Source organism: Xiphophorus couchianus, chromosome 19 (genome assembly GCF_001444195.1).
Source record: "Xiphophorus couchianus chromosome 19, X_couchianus-1.0, whole genome shotgun sequence".
In the NCBI taxonomy this organism is placed as follows: domain Eukaryota; kingdom Metazoa; phylum Chordata; class Actinopteri; order Cyprinodontiformes; family Poeciliidae; genus Xiphophorus; species Xiphophorus couchianus.
The window spans coordinates 23,598,172-23,625,999 of record NC_040246.1 but is presented as its reverse complement, the minus strand read 5'-3'; the positions used below and the strand labels follow the sequence as shown (position 1 = coordinate 23,625,999).

At 43.3% G+C, this 27,828-nt stretch overlaps 1 protein-coding gene across 3 annotated transcripts; it reads right to left on the bottom strand.

Moving 5' to 3' along the window:
• Nucleotides 1–1,093: 1,093 nt before the first annotated feature.
• lingo2b (leucine rich repeat and Ig domain containing 2b) lies at nt 1,094–27,828 on the bottom strand. 3 transcript variants are annotated; one of them, XM_028001366.1, is made up of 2 exons: nt 27,462–27,828; nt 1,094–3,722 (listed from the first exon to the last, which is right to left on the bottom strand). In XM_028001366.1, the coding sequence occupies exons 1-2, from the start codon at nt 27,487–27,489 to the stop codon at nt 1,855–1,857; spliced, it is 1,896 nt and encodes a 631-aa protein (XP_027857167.1). In that variant the 5' UTR covers nt 27,490–27,828; the 3' UTR covers nt 1,094–1,854. The 3 variants fall into 3 exon arrangements, with proteins under 3 accessions (XP_027857167.1, XP_027857166.1, XP_027857168.1); XM_028001365.1 differs by lacking the exon at nt 27,462–27,828 and adding an exon at nt 24,842–24,976; XM_028001367.1 differs by lacking the exon at nt 27,462–27,828 and adding an exon at nt 7,135–7,550.

The window sequence follows — 27,828 nt, the reverse complement described above, 5'->3', positions numbered from 1 at the left end:
AAATCCAACCTGGCTGTTTATCAGACACTGAAAAACTGAGCTGTTGTGTTTAGATTTTTTTCTCCTTAGATTTTTTTGTACTATTTATTTCTTTATCTTTGTATATTATGTATATACACATAACCTGCATCTTAACTCGAGTCGAGCAAATCTCAATCTCGTTGTAATCTGTTGATGACAATGACAATAAATCTCATCTTATCTTAGATGCTAAAACCAGCATCTGGTTTTAGATGCTGGTTTAAAACCAGCATCTAAAACTCTGTTTGTTCGCTGTCAGGAACAAACAGAGTTTTGTTCCTGACAGCGACTCGATGTGAGAGAAACTGGAGCCGACTCCGAATCCGCCGATGGTTCTTATTACATTTCATGCAACTGAGTGACTGATTCATTCAGACTCACCGGTCTGCAGACGGTGAGGCGGTCTGTGGTGAGGCGGTCTGCTCACACAACGCTGCGTTTTCTCCTGCAGACACACCAAGACGTTTCCCTCTGTCAACAGACCTGCTTCAACTCAGCCTGCCACTGCCATTCAGCTGGCTTCAACTTTAATGTGTCTACACTCAGAAAGAGGAAAGAAGCAGCAGTTTAGAGGTCAGAGGTCACCGTGGGGTGGTCTACATTCAGCATCACTAGCTGTTATTATTAAATCCTTAATAAATAATAACAGTAATTCCAGACTTTGGGGTTGAATTTATTTCCTTTTGAAAATATACCCATAAATTTGTCATATGAAAACAATTATACAACCTGGAACATTTTATCACAACAGGATCACACAAATACCCCTCCACCCCCCACTTTGCCCCTCCTGGCCCCCATTTACAAATAGTTGCCCTTCAGGGTTAATTATTTATTTTCCCCATCGTAAACATTTAAAACATCATCAACAAAAATCAGAACAAACTAAAGGAGAACGAGAAACTACAACATTCAAAACGGCCATTTATGAAAGACCCAGACCCTTTACTGCCCCCCAGACCTCCTTACTGACCCCTGACCCTTTACTGCCCCCAGACCCCCTTACTGACCCCTGACCCTTTACTGACCCCTGACCCCCAGACCTCCTTACTGACCCCAGACCTCCTTACTGCCCCCCAGACCTCCTTACTGCCCCCTGGCCAAGGTTAAACGGTCTGATCAACCTGCAGAGGGTCCAGTTGCCCAGCGGCCATAAATCTTTGCCACCGACTCTTTTTGTCTGCCTTTGATTTATTATGATATAAAATTCGACACGACTTTCTGTTTCTCTGTTTCTGTGCAGTGGAGCAGCAGACCCGTTTTCCTGAAACGCCTTTCAAGTCTAGAAAACCAGAAGTTTTTCTACAAGGGGCTGATCTATGTTACAGTTTCTGCAGCATTTGGTCAGTAGATTCATTTTCGCGTTTGCATACAAACACCTGCTTCTGGTAGAAAAACCCAGAAAGAAAGAAAAACACTTTGGACCTCAACGCTTAGTTGCTCCACCACACGAGAAAGGCAATGCGTGCACATGCACAAAGAAACACACACACACACACACGCCCACACACACACGTCTTTCAGGCTGCAGCTGAGATGGGACGGTTCGGTCGTGACGCTGCAGTCTGTCCCTCCTTCACCTTGATGCCACGTTGTTACTCATCGCGTCACTGAGTCACTCGCAGCACGATGTCAGTCCCATATTGATATGTCGGTTATAGATTTATATTGAGTGTACATTATGAACATCATATATCACAAGTCCACTGATCACTAGACCACCGTCAGACCCACAGCCACTAAACAGTACATCACTTTCGTTTGTCACAAATCCACTTTGTCATTAAAAAAACAAACAGACATTTTGTTTTCTGGCTGAAGCCGTAGCGTCCATCAGATCATCTTCATGTTGACGCGCCGCGGGCCGCTGGTCTCTGCCACATCCGCGCCGCCGCCGTTGGACTTCCGGGGGACGTACTCGATGTCGAAGTTGTTCTTGTGTCGCCCTTTGCCCCGGCTCCAGGCGAACAGCAGCAGGAAGCAGAACACCACCACGCCCAGGAAGGACAGGCAGCCCATGGCGGCGGAGATCAGGATGGTCTTCATGTCGATGGGGACCGTCATGTTGTACAGCACCGTGCCGTTGCCCCAGGTGCCATTGGGCTCTGTCAGGTAGCCGGAGCTGCGGTTGCTGTAGTGGAGCCTGTCGCCGGTCCCCAGGCTCTTCACGGCCAGAGAGGCGGACAGGCTGGCGTTGCCCGCCGGGTTGCTGGCGATGCACAGGTACACGCCGCTGTCATGCAGCTCCGCCGCCTTGATCTCCAGGCTGCCGTCCGGTTGGACCTCCACGCGGCCGCTGCTCTTGGCTGTGACGTAGCGTCTGTGCGGCGTGATCCAGACCACCGAGGGCCGCGGCGCTCCCTCTGCCGTGCAGCTCAGCCGCGCCGGCTGGCCCTCGTCGGCCATCAGCAGCTGCGTGGCGTTGGGGCCGACCCGCGGCTTGGTGCAGGTCATGTACCTCGACACCAGCGGCTCCTTGAGGTCCAGTAGGGATTTGCCCAAAAGGTGCTGCGGTGCGCTGCACTCCGGCTGCAGGTCCAGGATCTGCAGCGAAGCCGGCTTGTGGCTGCTGAGCAACCAGAGCAACCGGCAATCGCACACCAGCGGGTTGCCGCCCAGGCAGAGCCGCTGCAGGGAGTCCGCCGAGGCGAACACGGCCCTCTCCAGAGAGTCCAGCCGGTTCTGGGACACATCCAGCAGCTGGAGGGACTTCAGGCCCGCGAAGGCCAGGGGTTCGATGGAGAGCAGCTGCGACCCCTGGAGGCGGAGCTCCAGCAGCTGCGGCAGAGGCCCCAGCTCCCCCTGCTGGATGTGCTGGATGCGGCAGTAGGACAGGTTGAGGTGCGTGAGGTAGAGCAGGTTGCGCAGCGCCGCTCCAGGAAAGGCAGACAGGTTGGTGTTGGTGATGAACAGGGTGGTCAGGTTGAGGCCGTGCAGCGACAGTGGCGGCAGGCTCTCCAGCAGGGGCCAGGAATCCACCTCCAGGTGGCGCAGGCGAGTCAGCCGCTTGAAGGAAAAAGGCTTGAGGAAGCTGATGCTCAGAAAGCGCATGCGCAGCTCCAGCAGGTTGTGCAAGTGGGCCAAAGCGTCGGTGGGAACCACGGTGAGGTTGGAGCGCTCCAGGGTCAGACTCTGGATGCCCAGCAGTCCCGTGAAGGCGCGCTGGGAGATGAACACCAGCTGGTTGTTGCTGACCTCCAGGAAGGTCAGCCGGTGCAGGTCCTGGAACGCGTGGTCCAGCAGAACCACCAGCCGGTTGTGACTCAGGTCCAGGTGCGTGAGGTTGGTCAAGCCCGCCAGCACGCCCTTCGCCACCAGCATGAGCTGGTTGCTGCGCAGGTTGAGTGAGCGCAGCGCCACGTTGGAATGGAAGCAGCCGGGCTCGGCTACGCTGATGGTGTTGTCGCTGAGGTCCAGGTCCTCCAGCTGCAGGAACGACGAGAAGTTGTAGAAGTTGATGAGGCGCAGCTTGTTCTTGCTGAGGTCCAGGGCGCGCGTCTCGATGGGGACGCCCTCCGGGATGCTGGCCAGCCGCTTGCGGTGGCAGCTGACCGACTTGGTCTGGGCGGAGCACTCACACCGCGCAGGGCAGCCGGAGGCGGAGCCGGCCAGGACCAGCAGCAGGCCGCCGGCCAGCAGGAGGCGCCGTATGGCTCTCTTACCCACCATCACGGCAAACAGAGCAACATCACCAACAAGCCCTGCAACAAAGCAGAGCAGGAAACCAGTCAGTCAATCAATCAATGACCTTATCAGCCAGGGTTACTGGTATCACACATTTCAGCAACAAGGCAGTTCAAAGAGCCTTCCTTCTTAAAAATATAAAAATAAAAAGTCATAAAAACATCATACAATCACCAGCTGAGGCATTACGCTTTATCCAGTTCCATCGTGAAAATGATCAATAAACGTGAAATATGTTGATCCATAGCAACAAAAGTCTGCAGATCGTTGTCTGTCCTCCTCTAATAAATTAATAAACTATTTTGCATTTGCAGTCAGAGTTTCTCCCAGAAAACCTGCTACTCCTGTTGCTAGCGGTGCCGAGGCAGGCCACCATGTTTCTGAGCTAAAACATGTCGGAAGTTCCAAAAATATGGAGGTGAACGACATTTCATCACGACTTGGAAACAATAGTGTGTGATGCTAACAGGTGCAGCTGGTGCATTCCCAGTTCAAAGTATTTAGACTGTAAACCTAGCTGGTACTGTTAGTGGTGTATAACACTCCGATTCACAATTAAACAACTCTTTGCCTGGCAGGGATGAAGTAAAGCCTGGTGACCCGCCAGGCTGATAAAACGCTGGAAATATTTCCATTAAATGAGGAAAATTAAAATCACATCTGAAGAAGCTTAAAGTCATTAAAATCATGTCAGCGATGTAAACATGAAAATATTCATGATGTGAAAACTGTTTCGACTCGTCCCAGCAGAACAACTTTTGATCCAAAACATGTTTTTTCTGCATTTTTTCCACTCAGTAAATTTATTTTTTGTACTTTCAATTTTGGAATTTTACATTTAAAGTAAACTCAGCTACTGTTGTTGTAATCAATGTAAGTGGATGAGTTTCTCTTCAGTCCTGGAAACGTTCTCCAGGTGACAGGAGGCCGACTTTGTAACCGTCTTTATGTGGCTCTGAAGGTTCAGAGTTCAGCTGCATCAAAGTTACTGTAATAACAAAAACATGATGAAATAACTAAAACTGATAGTAAGAAATCATTTTCATTCACTAAAATAAATAAAAACAGTAATTAATGTGGAAAAACGTAACTGGAACAATATCCTGCATTTATAAATATAACCAAAACATACAGAAATTATAGATGTAAGATTCGTTTTTATCAGCCTTTCAAACTGATGTGAAATTTATTTTTTCCCCACATAAACCGTGATTTGATGTCGGTAAATTATTTCGCTTCACGTACGTTAGTCTGCAAAGTGGCGACAGAAAATCTTTGGATAAAACTCCAGAGTCGATCGGCTGTTGGACAAAAATTAAATACATTTTCCTTCTGTTGGGTTTTCATTACCCAGTCAATGTTCACATAATCACAAAACAATACTCTGACCTTCCTGAATATGAAAAACTGATCAAATCTAAACTAAACTGATGCAATATTTAACTAAATAAAACAAGAAAACACTAAAAATGTGTTAATTCCAACTGAATTAGACAAAAATCTTAATGAAATAAAAGTATAATAATAAAAAACCCAAACTCTTCTAACCCTAGTCTGAACACATTCCTCCATTTTCAGCGTCTTTCTCTTTGCCTGCAGAGCAGAAACTGAGGCAGAGAGTGAAGGAGTGAAATGTTTCATGAGATTAAAATGTTCCTCTGCTAGCTGCAGCCAGGCTAAACGCCCTTTGCAGGATAACTCGATGTGCGTGTGTGTGTGTGTGTGAATGTGTGTGTTTGGTTGCAAACCTAAAATAAGCTGCTGCTATTATTAAACCCTGCAGCAGATTTACCAGCAAACCTCTGGGTAAATAAGTCATCCATTGTTTCCATAATTATCACTGGAAACATTTTAAAAATTACATCGGTGTAATTTTCTCCAGTTCTGCTATAAAAAAATGCTGTGAAAAAGTATTCAACCCCTTAAAGATTCTTTCCTGTCATATTTACTTGTTTTATAGATAAAATAAATCCCAATATGAGACAAAGATAACCTGAGTAAATACAAAAAGCAGTTTTTAATGGTTATTTAAATATTTAGGTGTTTTTAAAAGTAATTAGCAGTCTTTAGGATTGTCTGCTATAGCGCCCCCCACAAGATGGCGCCCTATCGCCCTTATCAATCAATCAATCAATCAAATTTTATTTGTATAGCACATTTCAGCAGCAAGACATTTCAAAGTGCTTTACAGCATAACAAACACAGAATCACAATGCAATATAGAATCAATCATTAAGTCAAGTTACATCAATAAATTTGTAATTGATTACATTTCAAATACAATCCTAAACAGGTGGGTTTTCAGTTGAGATTTAAAAGAAGTCAGTGTTTCAGAACCATATCGCTGGATCACGTGATCACCTGATAAGTGACCCAACATGTGGTTGTTCTCCCTACAGTTCAGCTGTTTAAAGATCAATACAGACGTTTCCCAATGGATCACACACTAGATTATTACCGGCTTTTATTTTGAAACTCAACATCCATTCATCTGTTAGTGAATTAGCATATTAGCTAAACAATTAGCGCTGAGGTAGCTAAATATTTGCATACCAGCTAGTTCAGAACTAAATATTACATATATTGCAGCTAAATACTTCACTTGTTAATTATTAGTTTCAAACACAAATATTTAGATTGCTAAATAAAGTACATTTTTTTTAGCTAACTAAATATTTTTTACCAACTTTAGTTTAAAAGAAATACTTAGATTGCTAAATAATTAATTTAGCAATATTTTGTATACCTTCAAACAAAAAATATTTAGCTAAATACTTTTTTAAATAAAATTTTTAGTTTGGAGCGGATTTCTTAAAATTTAAATTTGAGCTAAATATTTACATTCTAGATGAATGAACAACGATGGAAATATGACTGAAAAATTAACCCAATTAATAATATTCAAATTACTGCTGTTCATCTTTGCCTATGAAGTTGCAGGATGGAAACGGCCACCAGCTGCTCTCCTTCAGCATGATTCATGATTCAGCAACAGGTCTCCATCCCATAATAAACTCATTTCAACTGATCGGCGCGTCATGACGAGCTGCGCGCGCAGATTAACAGGAGCTTCAGTCCTTAAAGCTGGAAGCTTATTGTCAATTTGCGGCTCTTAAACCAGATGTGAGGAGGAGCCGGGTTCGGGATTCGGGTTCGGTTCGGGAGCCGGAAAACCTCCGAGCAGCCACAGGTTGTTGGGCTGATCAGAACCGCCTCAACAGCCGCAAAATCTGCATTCAGCTGGCGGACATCGGTACCAATTAGAGCCGCGAGGAGAACGGAACCGAACCGGAATCCTGATGGAGGAGAAGCCGAACAGAGAGAGAGAGAGACAGAAAGAGAGAGAGAGAGAGGAAGAGAGAGTGAGGAGAGAGGGGGAGAGACGGAGACAGAGAGAAACACACACACACACACACACACACACCTTACTTTGATATCAGTGAGTGACAGAGAAAAGATCCTGGATGAGGCAGAAGGAGCAGCGCTCCTCTTCCTCCTCCTATCTCCATCTAATCTCTCCTTCCTCCTGTTGCCACATCATCATCTTCATCATCCTCTTCCTCCTCTCTGCAAGCTGAGTGGTGTGGAGGTTCTGCTGGTTCTGGTTGGGTTTATTATCGATCGCAGCGCAGACACATGAGATGCCAGCAACGTAGCCTTTTAACAAAGAGCAGGCCGTTGCCACGGCAACCACAAACCCCGACTCCCGTCCGCTGTGTGCCAATCAAATTAATGAAAAAAAAAAAACAACAACAAAAAAAACAATCCAGGAGGAGGATCACGTAACGGGTTTGTTTCAGCTCCTCCGAGGAAGCGAATCAGAACAGAACCGGGTCGGTTGGACCCGTTTGTCCGTCTGGTATCGGTCCACCTGGCTTTCCCTCCTGGCTCTGCTCCTCCTCCCGCCTCACCGGATGAATAATTATAATTATATAGGAAAAAATATGGTTAAACTATTTAGTCTATCAACATGGAAATTTTCCTTCAACTCCAAAACGATAAAATAAATAAATCATATTCATAGAATCACATTATCAACAATTTATGCATAGAGTAAAACTCTTAGCAGGCTACAAGTAAATGTTATCATTTAGTTTGGCTAAGAATAATTATTGCACTGTCAATAAATGATTTCTAATAGATGTTCTTAGTTCCCAGAGTAACGCCTTCAGCTCAGAGGCTCAAACTGATGAATAAAGAGGATGGATGCTCTCTGCTGAAATATAAGACTTTGTGGTATTCTGATTTAGTAATGTAATTATATTAGTTGTGTTACCACCCCACACCACTAGAGGCAGTATCAGGCCCGAAAAGATGCGACTAAGGAGCAGATTTAGAAGTTCACAGGAAACTACAGAATCTGTTAAAAACTGTGAGCTGCACTGAAGTAAATAGAAGAGAGAAGTTCAAATTCATGCTGAGAGTGAAAATCCTTCCTAAAGATAAAAACATATCACAGATTTCAAAAGAAAATAAAAACGAGAGACCGCGGATAATATAGGAAATAGCGCCCCCCTCACTTCTGGAGTGCAATGGCCCCATTTCCAAATAAGGTAAGAGACTGACAGCGGTCCGTCTCTTCCTGTTTGCTGCAGCCAGGTGGACTTGGACCTGCCAGCAGATTTACCCGGCTCCCTCTGAAATCCTCTATTTAAAGAAAAACCTCCTGATGTGAGCTGAGGCAGTCGGCTCTGCAGAGAGAATCTCATTTCTGGTTGCTGCTAATTAAACGACAACAGCTCATTTTGCAAACTACTGGCAGTGAATATCTTGCAGGATTTACTACTGACCCAAATATTCATGTGACAGTAAGATTACGGCGATGATGCTAATGACCCTCTTTACTGCCTCCATCATAGTTACAGCTCTGCTGACCTCTCCTCTCACACAAAGTAACATCTGTTTTTGGTTATCCACTTCTGTTAGCAAGTTCATTTATATTAGCTAAATGTTTAGTTTATAAATGATTAATTCCCATTGCTCTCCAATGACAGGCTAAATAAACTACTGCTGCTCATTTCTGACTGTTTAACTCTTCAGATGTGGTCTTACATGTCAGACGTTGGAAACATTTTTATTTTCACGGCAGCAGCAGATAAGAAGCGTTTTGGTGGATTCTGAGACTGAAGCCGATCTGACGGCTGCTGAGTCACTTCAAAGGATCTGCTGACTCTCCAAAGACGGGAAAACTTGTCCTTGGACTGAAGATCCGTCCCAGGGACGTCGGAGAGCGTAACCTTGAAACTGACGAGGCTTTGATCCGTCTGAACATCAGCACTTTGCTTGATGCCTCAACCATCCAGTCTGCTGCTGGCTCAGCCGTCACTTTTCCTCTAAAGTTGCTTCGCTGATGACCAGCAACAGAACAGAACAGAACAGAATCCCTCAAAAGAAACCAGCAGGAGCAGCTCAGGTCTAACCAGGCTGGTTGCTGTTGCCGGCAACGGTTGCCTCCAAATAAGTCAGACAGAAAAACAATCTGCTTCTGAGAAACCAGAAGATGGTTTGTGCTCAGGAAAATCCCAGAACATTTTGGTTCTGAAGAATCAGCAGAACCAGAACCAATAATGTTCAGCAGAACATTAACAGAACCTCCATGATCCTCCAGGTCTGACGCTCAGACCCGTTTGACCAAAAACACAAACCAGCAACGCAGCAAAGTTACACATTACCAAACTAGCAGCAGTGCTTTGTCCAGCCTGGTGGAGCAGAAACGGGTCCGTCTGACCCGCTTACATTCCCTCCATCTTATTCAGACGCTTCCATTTTTACAGAAACTCAATTAAGACAAAGGATGAGACGTTTAAAGGCAACCGAGACGTTTATAGCAACCGAGACGTTTACAGCAACCGAGGAGTTTACAGCAACCGAGACGTTTACAGCAACCGAGGAGTTTACAGCAACCGAGACGTTTAAAGGCAACCGAGACGTTTAAAGGCAACCGAGACGTTTAAAGGCAACCGAGGAGTTTACAGCAACCGAGGAGTTTACAGCAATCGAGACGTTTACAGCAACCGAGACGTTTAAAGGCAACCGAGGAGTTTACAGCAACCGAGGAGTTTACAGCAACCGAGACGTTTAAAGGCAACCGAGACGTTTAAAGGCAACCGAGACGTTTAAAGGCAACCGAGACGTTTAAAGGCAACCGAGACGTTTACAGCAATCGAGACGTTTACAGCAACCGAGACGTTTACAGCAACCGAGGAGTTTACAGCAACCGAGACGTTTACAGCAACCGAGACGTTTAAAGGCAACCGAGACGTTTAAAGGCAACCGAGACGTTTAAAGGCAACCGAGACGTTTAAAGGCAACCGAGACGTTTACAGCAATCGAGACGTTTACAGCAATCGAGACGTTTACAGCAACCGAGACGTTTAAAGGCAACCGAGGAGTTTACAGCAACCGAGGAGTTTACAGCAACCGAGACGTTTAAAGGCAACCGAGGAGTTTACAGCAACCGAGACGTTTAAAGGCAACCGAGACGTTTAAAGGCAACCGAGACGTTTACAGCAATCGAGACGTTTACAGCAACCGAGACGTTTACAGCAACCGAGGAGTTTACAGCAACCGAGACGTTTACAGCAACCGAGACGTTTAAAGGCAACCGAGACGTTTAAAGGCAACCGAGACGTTTAAAGGCAACCGAGACGTTTAAAGGCAACCGAGACGTTTACAGCAATCGAGACGTTTACAGCAACCGAGACGTTTACAGCAACCGAGACGTTTAAAGGCAACCGAGACGTTTAAAGGCAACCGAGGCGTTTAAAGGCAACCGAGACGTTTAAAGGCAACCGAGACGTTTAAAGGCAACCGAGACGTTTACAGCAATCGAGACGTTTACAGCAACCGAGACGTTTACAGCAACCGAGGAGTTTACAGCAACCGAGACGTTTACAGCAACCGAGACGTTTACAGCAATCGAGACGTTTACAGCAACCGAGACGTTTACAGCAACCGAGGAGTTTACAGCAACCGAGACGTTTACAGCAACCGAGACGTTTACAGCAACCGAGACGTTTAAAGGCAACCGAGACGTTTAAAGGCAACCGAGGCGTTTAAAGGCAACCGAGACGTTTACAGCAATCGAGACGTTTACAGCAACCGAGACGTTTACAGCAACCAAGACGTTTAAAGGCAACCGAGGTGTTTAAAGGCAACCTAGGCGTTTACAGCAACCGAGACATTTACAGCAACCGAGACGTTTAAAGGCAACCGAGGCGTTTAAAGGCAACCGAGGCATTTAAAGGCAACCGAGGTGTTTAAAGGCAACCTAGGCGTTTACAGCAACCGAGACATTTACAGCAACCGAGACGTTTACAGCAACCGAGACGTTTAAAGGCAACCGAGACGTTTAAAGGCAACCGAGGCGTTTAAAGGCAACCGAGACGTTTAAAGGCAACCGAGACGTTTAAAGGCAACCGAGGTGTTTAAAGGCAACCGAGGTGTTTAAAGGCAACCGAGGTGTTTAAAGGCAACCGAGGTGTTTACAGCAACCGAGACATTTACAGCAACCGAGACGTTTAAAGGCAACCGAGGCGTTTAAAGGCAACCGAGACGTTTAAAGGCAACCGAGACGTTTAAAGGCAACCGAGGCGTTTACAGCAACCGAGACATTTACAGCAACCGAGACGTTTAAAGGCAACCGAGGCGTTTAAAGGCAACCGAGACGTTTAAAGGCAACCGAGACGTTTAAAGGCAACCGAGGCGTTTACAGCAACCGAGCTGGAGTTCATACACAAACCCTCAAGAGCCAGCTTTTATTTTGATAGTCCACATCCTCTTACTGGCATATTAGCCAGTAAGAGGATGTTCACATGTACAATTGAACAGAATATAATTTACTGATCCTCAGGGGAAATAGCTTATTTGTTCACAAAGTGTTGACAAAGTTATTCATTTCTGACTGGAACTTCAGTTTGGACCTTCTGGATGTTTCTGGCTTCAGACCTCGTTTCTTCAGTCATCAGGGAAATGAAGCCAATTTGTTTTATCTGCTATTTACGGGTTTCTGCCATAGACGGGATCAGATCCAAAAGAAAGAGGATCCCAGTGGATCCAGTGGAGGATCCAGCTCCGACCACTTCACCATGAAGCAGCTTTTGGAGGAATCACAGATTGATGACCGTCCTTCGCCGGCCCCAAGTGGCCGCCGCGGCGTGCATCCCGAACCGTCTCTCTGAGCCGAACCGTATATTTAGACTCACTAGAAAACATCCAGAACCTCAGAGTTCTGCTGGGTCCAGCAGTTGGGACTCCATCCTAACAGAGAACGAGACATGATGAAACCGAGCAGAACCCAAAAACCTGCAGTATGGAGGACCTCATCTCCCTCTCCTCCTCCAAATGTCTTCAGTTTTCTGGCAGCAGGATCTCGATTCATGTTCCTGCTGGTTATTTAGAGCGTCTGCTTCCTGTCGGCCAATTAAAGAGCTGCTTTCTGCTTCGCTGCTCCTGCTGCCTCTGAGGCCGCGGCACCCTGTCACCAAACCCCCAGTAACAGCCCCCATCAAGCCCAGCATGACTTATTGGTCAAGGAGGTTGCTATGAATGTCTTTGTCTGGATGACAAAAAGTTGCTGCATTTCCATAAACCACAGAATCGAGCAAATTGAAATTATGAAAAATAAATTGGCTTAAAACCCAAACTGCAGTTATTATCTTTGGATCTAAAGAGGAACAATCTAGCGCAGAGGTGCTCAATGCGTCCATCGCGGTTGACCGGTGGATCGCGGAAGGTTTTCAGTCGATCTCAGCAGTAAATGACAAACTGAACGCCACCAAGAGGCTGAAACCAGAACTTCCTCTTCTGACGCGCTTATGAAAAATATTCAAAGATCCAAAACGTTTGTAACTTTATTAAAGTAAAAGAAAATATTCAACAAAACGTGTTAAAATTTATGATCTCAGTAATTATTGTTTCAACAAGGTGTTGCACAATTAAATGCGTTTCGGTTAAATAAAATAAAATAAAATTTAAAAAAAGGCTTTTTACACCCTGGAGAACTCAGTATTTACCTGTTTTAGGTTCGTTAATTTTATCAACATTATTACAGTTTGCTAAATGCCAGAATAATGATGTCACTGCTCTGCAGGGTCTTGATAGGTTAATCTGAGGAAAATCCACAACTAGCTGAACATGTTGACTTAAATATGTTTAACCTAAAAGTTTTTTGATTTATATTTTTGATTCGCAAAAACTCAGAATTACTTCAAACATTTTATATCTTTGTTATAATTTTCACCTACGGATGTCGCCATTTTTTCATCTGCAACAGGAAGTGCAGAGCAGATGAAAATTAACTTAATTTGAAGCTAAATTAGCTAAGTACTTAGCTCTTAGCTTACTAAATATTTAGTTTGAAAGCTAAATATTGTGATGCATAGTCACCTTACAATATTAGTTTGTAAGCTAAATATCTATAACTAAATACTTAGTCCGTAAGTATTTAGTTGACAAACTAAACTAGTTTGTAAACTAAACTGCTATTTAGTTTACATTTATCTAGTTCAAAGCTAAATATGTAGTTTAGAGCTTAACAGTTAGCTTGCTAACAAAATTTGTGACACGATTAGAGAAATGAGTGAAAACATGAACATGAATAATTATTGCTGTTAGTCTAGATTTAAAATGGCGCCCTGCGGGAGACGCACCACCGATTCATGGTCAGAGTTTATATTCATCAATGAGTCGTTTTATTTGTTTTATTCAGGGAATATGAATGTCTGGTGCTGGAGGATTGGAGCGACGTTCTGACCCGTTCCAGGACCCGGTTGGTTCTGGCGGTTCTCCTCCTGCCTGTTGCTACCTGAAGGTCACTCACCAGCTTCAGTTTCTGTCTAATTTTAGTCTCAGGAACTCATCCATTTTTCATGGTACCGGTTCCCCGGCCCGGCCGGTCACGGCGCTTTGTTCCCGCCACGTTTAAATAATAAAACTACTTCTGTGTAATCTGAAGCAAATCAGCTTTATTATAGAGCTAAACTCTCGGCAGGGGGTCAAAGGTCAGGATTATCTCCGGCTTCACTCAAACCCTGACACCAATAATAAAATCTCCCAAAAGGGCCGCAGCGGCCATGTTGCTTCACTTCAAAAGCACACTATGAAACCAGAACCAGAACCGTCTCCTCTCTGATAGCAGGGTTTCCTTCCTGTTCCGTCTTTGGTTTTTATGCCTCTGAGCTGCTGGGAGGCGTTTGCTCTGTGCTAATAGCAGCCTGTTGCTGTTATGTGGAATCCATATTGATCTGATTATTGATCCGTAGTTCTGCTCCATTTGAAGAGAGTCAGATGTGAACCAGAGCTCCACATTAGTGATGGAGGACGCTTTCATCTGGAAACAGGAGCAGAACCTCTAAAATGAAACGAATGTAGCACTAGCTTAGAAATATTAGCTTTGGTCTGGAAACACAAGGCCAAAAAATCACTTTATGATGCTAGCATAATGCTGTTAGCTCAGCTATGCTAGATCAGCTAACTATGTTGTTAGATTTTTCCCTCTTGACGCTGTCTTTCTTACTGGCAGATGTTTAGATGTGTAACCGTGGCAACAAGGTATTGTTTTTACAACCATGGGTAACAAAGTAGCTAGGTTTGGGTTTGTTTACCATTGACATACAGTACAGACCAAAGGTTTGGACACACCTTCTAATTCAATGGGTTTTCTTTATTTTCATGACTATTTATAAGGCAATAAATCCCACTTATTAACCTGACAGGGCAGGTTGACCTATGAAGTGAAAACCATTTCAGGTGACGACCTGTTGAAGCTCATCAAGAAAATGCAGAGTGTGTGCAAAGCAGTAATCACAGCAAAAGGTTGCTACTCTGAAGAAACTAGAATATAAGGGCTATTTTCAGTTTTACACTTTTTTGTTTAGTTTTGTTATTGTTACATGTTATTCATAGTTTTGATGCCTTCAGTGTGAATCTACAATGTCAATAGTCATGAAAATAAAGGAAACTCATTGAATTAAAAGGTGTGTCCAAACTTTTGGTCTGTACTGTATTTCTGATTGGTTTAATCTCTGCATAGTTAGCCACAACACTTTAGGTTACACACATTTAAAGAGGAGGTGGATAAGCAGAGCTGTTTCTGCTGAATGGAAGTACTGACGTTTTGGAGCGGTCCAGTCCAAATACTGACTGAAAGAGAATATGACAAAGAATGAGTGTTGGGAGTTAAGGATTAGCCCTTCCAATCTCCAAATCTAATTATTACCTCAGATAAATGGTGGAAATCTGAGGGGAAACCTGCAGAAATTAATATCTAATAAACTTTAATTTTTATTGAAAGTGAAGAATTCAGATTTTATGAGTTTGGACCAGCTGTTTATGTCAAGACGAGCTGAAAATAATTTTTATTATTGTGGTGACGTGGAGCCCATTCATTCAGAATGAAATTATTCATCCACATGAAAGCAGAGCAGAACAAAGCTGGACTTTCAGAATCAGCTGCTAATTAGCTTCTGAAATTCAAAACAGAATCAACTTCTAAAAATGACTTCTGATTCAAAACGCTCATAATAACCTTCCTGTAAAAGCACAAAGGATTCAACTGAATGGATGAAATCATTCTAGGGTCCTGAATGGTTTGGCTTCAAACAGTAAAATAAACTGCATTTTATATTTTTATGTAACTGGGTTCTGTTATTCTCCTCTGTCGGTTCTGGACTCAAACCTTTTCTCCACTCAACATTTAGGAAATTATTTTATAATAATTGGGACTGAGATCACAGGCTGAGTGGTTCTCCTTTATCAGATAGATGTTTGGACTCGTGAGTTTGGTGCTGCAGCCTGTTCTCCGGTTCTGTTCGGTTGGGTTCTGTGGGGAGAGAAACGAGCTGCGGCAGCTTCACTTGCACTCAGCATTTTATTCTGCAGAGGATCAGGAGGATTCATATTCAGTCTGTCCATTTCTAGCCGCCACATTTGATTCTTAGAAATATTTCAGTTTTCTGCTCCATGCTGAGCGAGGCGCTGCCTCCAAATGTTTTAAGCTCTTCTTGCTGATCTGGCTGAACGTTTTCTTTATGAAGGTTTTCCTTTATGAAAAGAAAACCCTTTCCTGTTTTGCTGAATGTGATGAAGGTTAATAATAGACTGGGTCCCGTCCATCAGTCAGAGCCAATCTGTGGGTATTTGGGTCCAAACCTGAAGCTTTCTGATGATTTTCCTGGAAATAAGTTGTATTTTTCCCCGTTGGGCCCACGGCGGGGCGTCAGGCGGTTTTCACTGGCACTGAATGAAACCGCAGGATTAGCACTTCCGCCTGTCACCAAATCAGTCTGACGGATTAGCAATCTCTGCTATCGCTCTGGAGAATCACACGAGCTCCAAACCCATCCAGTCAGTCTGAGGAACAAGGTGACTTTGGGATGAAACAGTCGGTTCTGCTGAAGGCGCCGAGTGGCCCGGATTACACCGCTCAACGAGCAGACAGACCTTCTGCAGTGTTTTCACAATAAATCTGATCAGAGGCTAAAAACATGGATATCTAACTGAGATTTTTCCTTTACAGGCATTTAAAGTATGATGGAGTTCCTCCAATCAGAGCAGAGGATCGTTATGGAACTGCTTAAGAGCCAAAAATTACCAGCATTGGAGAACTGCTACTATTACTGTCACTACCTGATAGAATGATGCTATTAGCCTTTCAAACTAGTTTATGGGCTAAAAAATTCACAGCAATAATTTTGGTTATTTAGCCTGTCAGGAGAAAAAACTGGAGGTTGATTTTTATTCTGTTTTCCATTTTATAGCACAATCAATGTTAAATTCAGTTGTTAAAAATGCCATAAATATCAAATATGATTTAAAAGAAACTTGACTTCCTGATTCAACTTCTTCAAATTGGGCCTCTGTCTCTTTAAGCAGCTCCTGCTCTTTCTGAGGCCCCGCCTCCAGGAAGTCACCCCACCATGGCTCCTATTAACCCTTTGACTACATTTCTACCAGCATTGCTCTGAGCAGCAGCTCCTATAATGAGCTCAGCAGATGCTTGCTAATTGCTGCTGGCTAGTCTGAAGGAGCTGAGAGGGGAGGAGCTGCTCTTTGAGATGAAAAATCCGAAGCTTGGAAACCGCAGCTGATAGGAAGAGCTGGGCCTTGAAGGCAGGGCTAGGTCCATCCAGACGTTTAGCAGTTGAATGGTTGCCATGGAAACAAAAGGATTTCTCAAACATGAAGGAATCAAAGCAACACTCCAGGTTTGTTTCTGATGAGGGAAACATGATGGAAAATTAAAAAAACAACTCAATTTTACATCATACTACCCCATCAAAGGTCACATGTTCTTCATGTTATTCATTCATTCAAAAATGTTAGTTAAATAGCAAAATATTTATCTAAACAGTTTAGCTAACTAAACCAACTAAATATTGAGACTGAAGCTAACAAGCTCTTGTTTTGGTTGTTTTTTCCCAGAATTCCCTGCGCTGTAGTCCACTTCCTGCTTTTGGAGCGGCCTCTGGTTCACATTCAACCCAAACCAGAGTTCACTTGAACCGAACTCAGACCGAGGTTTGGAGGACCAGAGGTCAGAGATCAATCAAAGAGTTTGTGACCAGCTCAGCGTTTGGTTTCCTCCCACTGACCAAGACCTGCAGGCCCAGTTCAGCTCCCAGTAGAAGAGAATAAAACGTCTGACTGGTCTTCTGACTCAAACAGGATGTTTCACTTTATCAGCGCCTTCAGAGAGAAACGATCAGAAGATGTTCTTCCTGTTTCAGAGACGATACGTCACCAACAACAAGGAGACATTTAAACTGCCTGTCGTTCTGCTGACTGAAAACCCAGAACCAGTCTCACATCCTGTCTGCTTTCCTCTGTTACCTGGACAGGTGCATGACGGCAGGCTAAACGTGCTAATGGATGATTGGAGAGATTCAGCTCCGTCACTCACAGACCTGCTGATCGACTGAATCAGACCTCTGAGCCAATCAGGCCGTCTAACTTTACAATCAGGTTCAACACTTTCTTCTGCTATTGCAAACAAAAGCCTGCAGCAGTCAAAATGACCTCACCAACACCGCAGGTTCTGTAATGAACAGAACCAAACAGAACCTCTGAGGAGACCCGACCTCAAACCCCAATTCTTATCACCCAACTCATCAGGAACATTCAAAACTAAAAATAATCTGATTTTACAGCCTTCAGTTTCTGTAATCCAGGTTGGAGATGAAAATAGAAGAAGCTGAAACAGCCAGTTTTTGTTTTCACAGCCAGATTGAACAGACACAAACTTCAGTTTTTAGTTAGGAATAACCAACTTCTGGTCAAATCAGTCTGAATGTGTGCAAAACTCAACTAGAAACTCTCAAAGAAACAAAACGAAATTTAAATTTAAAGAAATTTAATTTTGATATATTTTTCTGCTACAAATCAGACACCAACTTCAATGTCATTAGTAGTTCTGGCATCATAAATTTTACCTGATGATAAGGTCAATAAATGTTAAATTCTAATAAACATTTAACTCTGGAGCTGGAAGACATTTTAAATATCCAAAATAAATAAACAAAAAGCAGAAACAACAAATAAAATGAATTATGAAGTCTCTTTCAAAAATGACTAGTTGAGACAAAAACAGAAAACTTTTATCGTCCAGTTTTTGGTAGAAAGAGAAAAACAGAAGTTATTGATCTTGTTTTAAATGTAATTAACTGATTTATTGCAACAGGCCTGGTCATCAGCTGAAAGATTTTCTTACAGCATGAATCATTTTTTACATTTTTAGCATGGCTCCCCGTGTGATAAGTCACCTTGGGCAGAAAGCCACAGGACCCACAGGAATCACTTTAGATTAGTTTGAATGAATTATTCTTTATGAAGACGTTTTTATCCAGCAGAGTCACTGGAGTTTGTGTTCATTTAAATCCGAGTCCTGATGAAAGCCCGAGGCGCCGCGCTCTAAACCCAGACAGCTGATGAAACACCATCACATCAGAGCATGATTGCGTGGGCTAGCTGAACGCTTTCCCATGCTGTTTACCTGCTCCGTGCACAACTGGCAACCCGGCAGCCAGCCAGAGAAATGGCGACTTCTGGGACCGGAGCAGATATGGACCATTTAAGCAGTAAAATCCCACGATAAATCGCATTAACACGCATGCACTGACAATCAGACGCACTCTGCATGAGACGAATTCGCCTCAGTAAAGTCACAATGGAAATTTTCCACTGAATCAGCCACAATAGGAGAACTCCAGGTTTATCTCTGACATGTGAAATCCTCTGGGAGGCGGCGCTTGATTCAGAAAATAATGATCTGGTAGATGGAAGCACAGAAAGGTTCAGCCACCTGCTTCATGGCAAACTGAATGCATCATCAGAGCTGCATCGCGTCATAAGTCTGACAAATTACAGCATTCAGAAAAAACAGCATGTGCCAGAAAATCAATAAGAAGTCATGGCGGACAAAACAGCTGCGGTCCAGAGGACAGCGGGCCGCTCGCGTTCATTAGCAGATGTCATTAGCAACACGTCTCGTTTCCATCAGAGAAACACAGCAAACAGTGGCAGCTGCTCCAGCTAACCGGAGATTTAATCCCCAAATCACAGAAAGACGCTTTATTTCCTCCCAACTACAAGAATGAGAGGTTATTATGAACAACACATCTCTGGTGTTTACTGACTCACTCTGAGTCCATAAAATAAATCTCAGAACTCATTTACTTCATGATCCTCCCCTTTGGAAGTACAGGTTCTGTTGCTGACCGTAACGCCTTCATTTGGATTAATTAATCACAAATTTTAACACAATTAATCACAATTTTTACATACAAGAGATCTGACCAGAACTTTGTATTCACATGTTTCTGGTACAACAGTAAATCTGACGCACACCGACATCCGCTAACAACAAGCTGCTTCTCTGGTCCCACTGGGTTTATTTCTGTTTCTAAACGAAATGATTGGACACTAGAAAAGACTATTGTTGTGTTCAAGTTGTGCTAAAAGGAGTTAGCCTAGCAGCAAAGTTAAAATAGCATTTCAATGCTAAAATGTAGCAGCTAATGCTAATGTTAGCATCCACATTTCTACAGAAGCTCCACGAACGATCAGAGAAACTCTGGAAAGATGAACTTTGCTCCAATCTGACGGTTGAAGAACCTGAAGATTAAAAACTATAAATGAAGTTTGAGTTCATATTAATATTTTATTCAATTATTTAGCAGATGAAATGGGGTTTGAATTGAAAATGTAGCTAATTTTGTCAATTAAATGCAATTTAGCAATTATAGACCTTGAGATAAGTTGGATTAAACATTTTAATAAAGTTCCACAAAGAGTTTTTCCAGAATAAATGATTAAATGGCAGCTATGAAGGGGAAAGCCGGTGTCAGAGCAGGCAATGTGTACCTAATAAAGTGGCCAAAAACTTTAAAGTATATCTTTGTACTTCATACAAAGCGTTCTGCTGCTATGGTTTTACCGGAAGGTTCTGGTTCTGATCCAGGTTCTGGTCCAGGTTCTCTGGTCAGAACATTTTAATAACGGCAGTCCTCCGCTCTGCCACGTCTGACTCATTTTCCCAGAATCCACTGGGCCCTGGCCAGGCAGCTACATGAACTCGGATGATGGAGCGCATCTCAGCGCTGACAGGAGGTGTCCTCAGAGACGCCATCCAACAGGACATGTCCATTACTGTCCATTAGCAGGACGCCGCTCCTCCTGCAGCAGGATGACCCCGATGACCCCAGAGACAAACCCCAGAGCAAAGACCAGCAGCGGCGGCCGGATCCTCATCCCAAGCCGGTTCTGGTGGAACCAGAACCGGTCCGGCATGACCAACTGAAGCAGAAACCAGAATCTGTTTCCTGCACACGACAACCAAACAGCATCTAGGAGAGACTCGATGCAAACTGCTATCAGTTCTGTTTTAAAGTTAAAAATGATCAGCAATAATTTGGGTCATTTAACCTGTTCTGGTCCCATCAGAACCAGAACAAGTTTAGAGGAAAAAATGGCACTCATTTTACATCATGTTTTTCCTTAAATGTCACAGTTCCAAACTGAATATTCAGTTAGCAAGCTAACCATTTAGCTAATAGGCAAATCTACTTATCGATGAAATAAAAATAACATCTCATGTTGTTCTTTATGATCATTTTTCCTCCTTTCTTTCTCAACATTTCAGCTTAAAACAAATCGTTCACCAACCAACCAACCAACCATCCATCCATCCATCCATCCATCCATCCATCCATCCATCCAATTTGCAAATTGTGAGCTAGCCAAGCTAGCTCTGATCTAAATATTTAACTTGGAGGTAAAGAGTTGGCTTACTAACTAAAAACTTAGTTTATTGCCAACTAAACATGTAGATTTTAGCTACATATTTAGGCTGATGCTAACTACTTAGCTTGTTATCTAAATATTTAGTTTGAAACTGTAACATTTATGACAGAATGACTAACATGATGAAAATAACTTAAAAAATAAATCCTCCTATAAATAACCCAAATTATTTCTGCTGATTTTTCCTGTAACTTTATAAACGTCGTTGCCATGACGATGACGTTCAGATTCTTTGGTTTTTCCTTTTTCACTCAGTGCTTTGCTGCGTTAAATGATCAGCGAGGCGCTCTGATTTATTCAGGCCTCCTGGATCGCAGGAATGTTTGCAGCACATTTGCTGCCAAAACAAATGATGACGTTACGTTTGTGGAGCTGCAGGATATTTTGTGAGTGAATCCCACCATGAAGCCCGTTTACGTCTCATTTGCTCAGATCTGAGGCTTGTTTGGCTCTTCAGCTGAGTGAGTCTGCTAAATGTCTGGATGAGGCTGTTAGTTACTTACAGCTCAGGAAGACGGCGCTCATCGTCGGTGACATCACACCGTCAAGTTTCATTTTCAATAAGATGAAACTTGAACCGCTGAACCACCGCGCATCCTGCAGCCTGAACCAGCGGATTTTAAACATTTAGTTTTCCGCCAGATTCTCTTTTGCCATTTACGGAGCGGCTTCACAAAGGCCATCCTGTTGACTTCTGACCTCATTCCTGTTTCTCCGCTCCAGTTTAGTCAAATCCTGCTCGTTTCCCAGCATGCCTCTGGGCAGGGCTGGGCCAGCAGGTGAAGCTCAGATCCAATCTGACTTTTGGCTTGTGTCACATTTCATCATCTGAGCCGTGAAGAGGCGGAGTCAGTCTCCACTGCTGAATGATTTATCTGTTAACAGCTAAAAGTGGAACTAAAACATGAAATCTGTTCTTTAAGTGACACTAATATCTACACTCAATGTAAAAGGAACAAAAATCACTAAAACTTCTGGCTTCATTTGCAAAGCTAAACTTATAGCAGATGTTATACTGCAAAATACAATATAAAACAATAATCTAATGTTCCTGCTTCAGCGAACTTCAGCTCCTAATATACAGATTTAATAAGGTTTTTCCCAGTGTCACTCCGACCAATTAGAATCCACTGCATTCATACAAAACATATACAGTCAGGTGAGATTCAGTTTGTTTCATTTTATAGATCTTGGCGCTCTGCCCCGTTCTAATGCCGCCCTGGGCAGCTGCCCTGATTAAAAGCCACCACTGCGTGCCACTAAACGTCCCAGCAACATTCATTTAAATTGACTTTCCATAAATATCAACACCTTTCCCATGGAAGAAAATGTTTCCATCTTCTTCTTGAAAAGGTTTTCTTATTTTAAAACTCCAAAATGGAAACAAGATGGCGGATCTTTAAAAGCAACCGACTTCCTGCGGGAAGCTGCTGCATCATCAGTGACTCTTTATCCAGCTGGACTCAAAGTTTTCCAAAGTAAACCGTTTTTGTTAAAATCTCAGCCGTTTGGAAAAATCTTCTGAAACGTTTTGGCCTTTTTTCTTTCTGATCTGTTGATCCCAGCAGTCAAATGATCAAATCGTCATTTTATTTTTGTTTCATGTGTTTGACCTCATCAGGAAACTCAAACTTTCTGATCCTGTTAGTGACTCTAAACTTCCTGGTTTCATGACGGCCAGTCAGAGAAAGCAGCAAGCTGCAGAAAGCAGACTGTAAATTTATTAATGTTTCTGCTCTAATGAAGCTGAATTATTGACCGGACTGGTTCTGCAGAACCCTGATAATGAAGCATTGGTCTGAGCATCAGAAATGTCCGGATCCGGATCCTAGTCCCGCTGAGGCTTGGTGGCTCCACCTCGGAGGGCGTGGCCATTCTCAGCCCCTCCCTCCGCTGGAAGCTGAGCGCGTTTCCAGTCCTCACTTCAAACACTTTGACTTTCCCTCTTCAGATGCTTCCTGCATGTCACCATGGCAACCAGGAGCCGCTTCCGCTCATTTTGACAAATTGATCTGTAATGAACTTCATACTGGAATAAAACCCAACTAGACCAGTAGAACCAGTTCAGGCCTTTAAATGAGAGGTTTTCCCTTCACTTCCACCATTCAGAGTAACAAACAAAAATCCTCCATGATTCCGATCACAGCTCTAAGATGTTAGCTTCATGGGAGTCCGGCTGCGTTGAGACTGCGCCCCGTACTTCTCCTGTGATGTCATCGCATTGTTACAGTTTCCATCATTTGATCAGAGAGACGTGAAACGGCTGCTGGGTCGATTCTGCAGCTCAGAACTGAACTGGTGACGATTTTATTCATTAAATCCAGAGCAGATCAAATCCAGCAGAACAAAAACGGTTTTATTATTTTCCATCATCAGAAGAGCCAACGCTGCGGTCAGACAAGCAGCCGGCAGCGTTTCTGCTTCAGCCACAAACGTCTTTTTCACCTCAGAGGAAAATCGAAACGTCTTTCTGAATTCATCTCAAATATTCAGCAGCAGGTTGAATAACTTACAAAAGAAATAGTTTTTAATTAGTCTTATTGAAGATATTTTTTAATTCATAAATGTTTAACTTCTCTGCATTTGTACTGTAACATAACCAATAAATTAACCATTTTAAGCATCAAACACTTGACTTTCTCTTCATTTACCGCATAAATATTTACATTATTTCTGTAATTAAAAGAGGTATTTACTATAAAAAAAACGTTTTAGTCACTAGAAACGACTAGAAATTGAAACGTTAGAAACTGAAGAGTTTACCTCTAATTATTAACTTTATTCCATATTTTTTATCTATTTTACTGAGAAATAAACTAAATTTTATTTCCACCAAAAGCACTTTTCCATTAAACTCAATCACTAAGTTGTCTAAAACTAAAGATCAAATTAAATTAAGTATTTTATCAGCACTGCTTACAGTAAAGTAATATTCTGTAACAAATATGAATGATTATTTGATCCAAACACAGCAGCTACAATAACTGATCCCAGACCAAACCTAAAACTCTGTTAATTTCTCACGTTTCTACTGACGCACCTGTCCAACCTGAACCCACCTGTACAGCTACTGGCCCAGGCGCCCCCTGCTGGCTGAACCCATAAAAACAAACTGGAGTTTATGCTGCTTATTTATTTAAACGGAGACCATTTGCAACATTTCCTTCATATTTTAAAACGCGAGGTTTGAGTCGGTTCTGCTGTTTGACAGATAAAAACTGTTTAATGAGAAAAAAGTTCAGTTTGATCAGAAAAGATGCTGAATATGAAAATAAAATATCATGATCCACTAAATGCTGCTTTAGCTTCAGTTTTTTGTGTTTTGTGCTGATCGTCTGCTGAGAATCTGAAACGGACCCTTTGCAGCTACGTCACTAATAAACGCAGGCGCCATGATGGACGTGGGAAGTGATGGACGGCAGTAATGAACGGAGTTTTTGCCAGTTTCTCGTGGCTCCTTCTAGTTCCAGTCCAGCTAATCTGTCTGTGATCGTAACTCGCCTGATTGGCTCATCGGCGGCCGGATTTCTAAACGTTTTAAACAGCTAGCTTAGAAACCGAGCCATTCCTCCTCCACCATGACGTGTTGATCAAATTACCTACTTTTCCTGAATTCACACCACATAATTTATGCAACTGTCATAAACGGCGTTTCTCCTTAAAGCGGAGCAGCCTTAGAAACGGACAGAAGACGGGATGCTAACCAGCTGTTTCCATACATGCTAGGCTACATGACGGTGCACTGTCTCCATGGTTACCAATGGCTAGACCTTCTCCTTAACGCCATATTTGATATCCTTCTAATCACTATAAAGTAAATGAATGTTAATCTTCTTACCTTGTAATAACTGTTTGCTGTAAATCCACCGAGGGCCGACAGTCATTATAACTGACGGCTGCTGGCATCGCCGCCATCTTTCCTCATTAAACGTTAGGCAATAAAATGACAAGTTTGATTTCCATCCTTGTCTGTTTGTGCAACTGGCCGCGCGGCACCAGGCGGGCATTTTAAAGTGAAATAAACTAAATAGAAGCGACATCAAGTTACAAAGTTACAGATTCTGTTTTTAGACGATGTAAAGAAGCACTATTAAATCAGGGAGGATGAAGGGGGCGGAGCCAGGAGATGAGGGGGCGGAGCCAGGATTAGGTTAATTATCTTTTCTGTTTTTTTCTATTGACTGCTGGAAATAATAAAAATAGATGCCATTTTAAATCAAATAAATAAAATCTAAATAATATTTTCCTAGCTGATCATCTGTTGTTTCAATGAGAAAATGATTTTCTGTCTTTAAATGAAAATAATGTGAATCAGCTGCAATAAGAAGGTGAGCAAAGATTAAACTCTTAATTATTCCCTCTGTGGTTTGATTTATTGCTTTGCAAAGAAATATGGAGTTATGTTTTTGTTTTTCTCTTTCCAGGTTATTAAAACTCTGCTGTAGAAACACAAAACGTTTCTAAAGTTTTACACTAAAATCGAGGTCAATTCAGCCACATAAATGTTATTTTATTCATTATTGATGCTGCAGAATTACAAGGTAATTAAAGTTTCCATGTGTGAGTTTTATAATGTTGGGTTACCATGGAGACCAAAATAAAACGTTTGAGAATAAAAAGGTTCGGATATAATCTAAACATCCAGTCTAGTCAAATCCTGGCTGCACAATGTAGGATCATAATCTGACCCGAAGAAAGAAACTGAATAAAATAAAAAATCAGCTTCTGTCTGCACAGCATGATGCTGCCACCGTTTGACCTTTTCTCTGCCAGAGGTCATCACTTCCTCTTCATTTCCTCCTTTTATAAATAAAATGTTCAGGAGTTTCATTTCCTCGTTGTGGAGGAAATGAAACTCCTGGGCATTTTTTTGTTTTATAAACGAGGAATAAAAAGAAAATAATTAAAAAAGAAAAAATAATTTCAAACTGAACTCAGTCTGAGGTTCATCAGGATGGAAAAACTCATTAAATTAAATATTATTTCTATGCTTTAACAGTCCAGGCCGAGCAGAAACCTCCCCACCACAGTTTCACAGTTTTGGCCTGATGGTGTTGCCGTAGCGGCGGATGAATCACATTTATTCTGATTTTTCCTGCAGTGTAAATATCAGATTATTGATTCTAAATATGAACAGTGAAGTCAGACAGCCTGGTATTAATACGATTATAGAAAATGATGTAAAGAGTTTTTATTTGTCACGTTGGCGAATCAAATGCTCCGCCAGAAGCAACACGACCAGAACCAGAACCTGGCCAGGTTCTTATACAGTAGCAGCTTTGCTTTTATCTCTGGATCAATAACAGAAAAATAAAATCCTCCTTCTGGTGCCACTTGTTGCTGCCATGTGGAGCCGCTTCCTCTGGGATCAGCTGCCGTCCTGATCCAGCTAATACCACAGAACCGAGCCGATCCAAACTGAACCGAGCAGAACTGAAACGAACCAAACTGAACCGAACAGAACCGAAAGTTCTTTAATTTTTCTGGATTTCAGGATGAAATCTAGAACCCATATTGGGTCGGTTCTGGATGCAGCTGATCTGGTACCGGAGGGGATGACGCCCCCTAATGAGGGATACTTTCTATCTTTCTCTCTTTTCTCCGCGCCTCTCATCTTTTCTCTCTCTGCTTCTTTCCTCCAGGGACCAAACACACCCCTGACAGGTTGCCATGGAAACGCCTCACACACACACACACACACCCGCTCTTCAGTCTCTGGGATTGGTGGCGGCAGCAGCTTCCTCCGTCCATCAGCCTCCAACGGCTCGACGCAGGAAAACAAAACAAAACAAAACAAAAAAAAAAAACAAAAAAAAACTTGTGGACTCGGTTCGAGTCTCAAAACGATCCGAACTCGACGACCAAGTCGCTTCATCGCCTCGAATCTCTCCCAGGAGGGTTTCCCCTCAACATGCTGCCCGTCAGGAAGAATACATTTACAGAGAGAGAGAGAACAGACAGGAGGAAGAGGAGGAAGAGGAGTCATTTATAATTCAGGTAGATTTCATGTAGCGGAGGTCAGGATGAGACGGAAAATCTGGGATTTTTTTGAAGTAGCTCGAAATGACCCCCCCTCCCACCCCCCAAACACACACACACACACACACACACACACACACACACACACCATTCACCCCCCCTGCCCAACCTGTGGAGTTTAGCATCTGCTGGACTCCATGTCCATCAGAACCACGGGCCGCTTCAGGGCCCGAAAACAACCAGAATAAAACCTGATATTAACCTGATTTAGCCCAGATTTAAACTCGGGTTGAACCTGGTTTAAATAAGGTCTAAATCAGGAACGAACCAGATCTAAACCCTCTCTCTTTTCTCCTCCTTCTCGCTCCCGGATGAAGGGACTCCGCCTAATTGTCCTGCTGATGAAACCAGGTGTCATCAGGTGAAGAGTGCGCGGACCGAAGCCCGCTGCAGGTGGAGCCCGCCGGTCAGATTCTTACCTTTACCTGCTCCTCCACCTGCCCACATCCACCTTCCGGCTTCACATGGCAGTCCGAGGCGCGCGCTGTGGCGGGAAGGCGCAGCGGCGGCTGAGGACGCAGTCTGCTGTCCGGGTTGGTCTCTGCTCCGCGGAGCCGCTCTTCCATGGAAACAAACCCTTCAGATGAACATGTCGGCTCCTCTCTGGAGGTTTCACCCGCGGATCTGCTCGCTCTGCGGCCGCCGCGTCCCGCCTCACGGCTCCGGGTTGAAAGAAGAGTCGGAGCCGCGCAACGTGACAGAGGTGCTGGGAGGAGGAGGAGGAGGAGGATGAAGATGCGTCAAGCCCGCAGCTTCACAGACTGGATGAGTCAACCTTCAGAGTAA

Bases quoted from the DNA above. Each gene is read 5' to 3' on its own strand.
- lingo2b (XM_028001365.1), bottom strand. From the start codon at position 24,887: ATGACTGTCGGCCCTCGGTGGATTTACAGCAAACAGTTATTACAAG. The intron at 3,723-24,841 runs GTAAGAAGATTA...GCTTTGTTGCAG, and splicing joins CAGCAAACAGTTATTACAAG to GGCTTGTTGGTGATGTTGCT.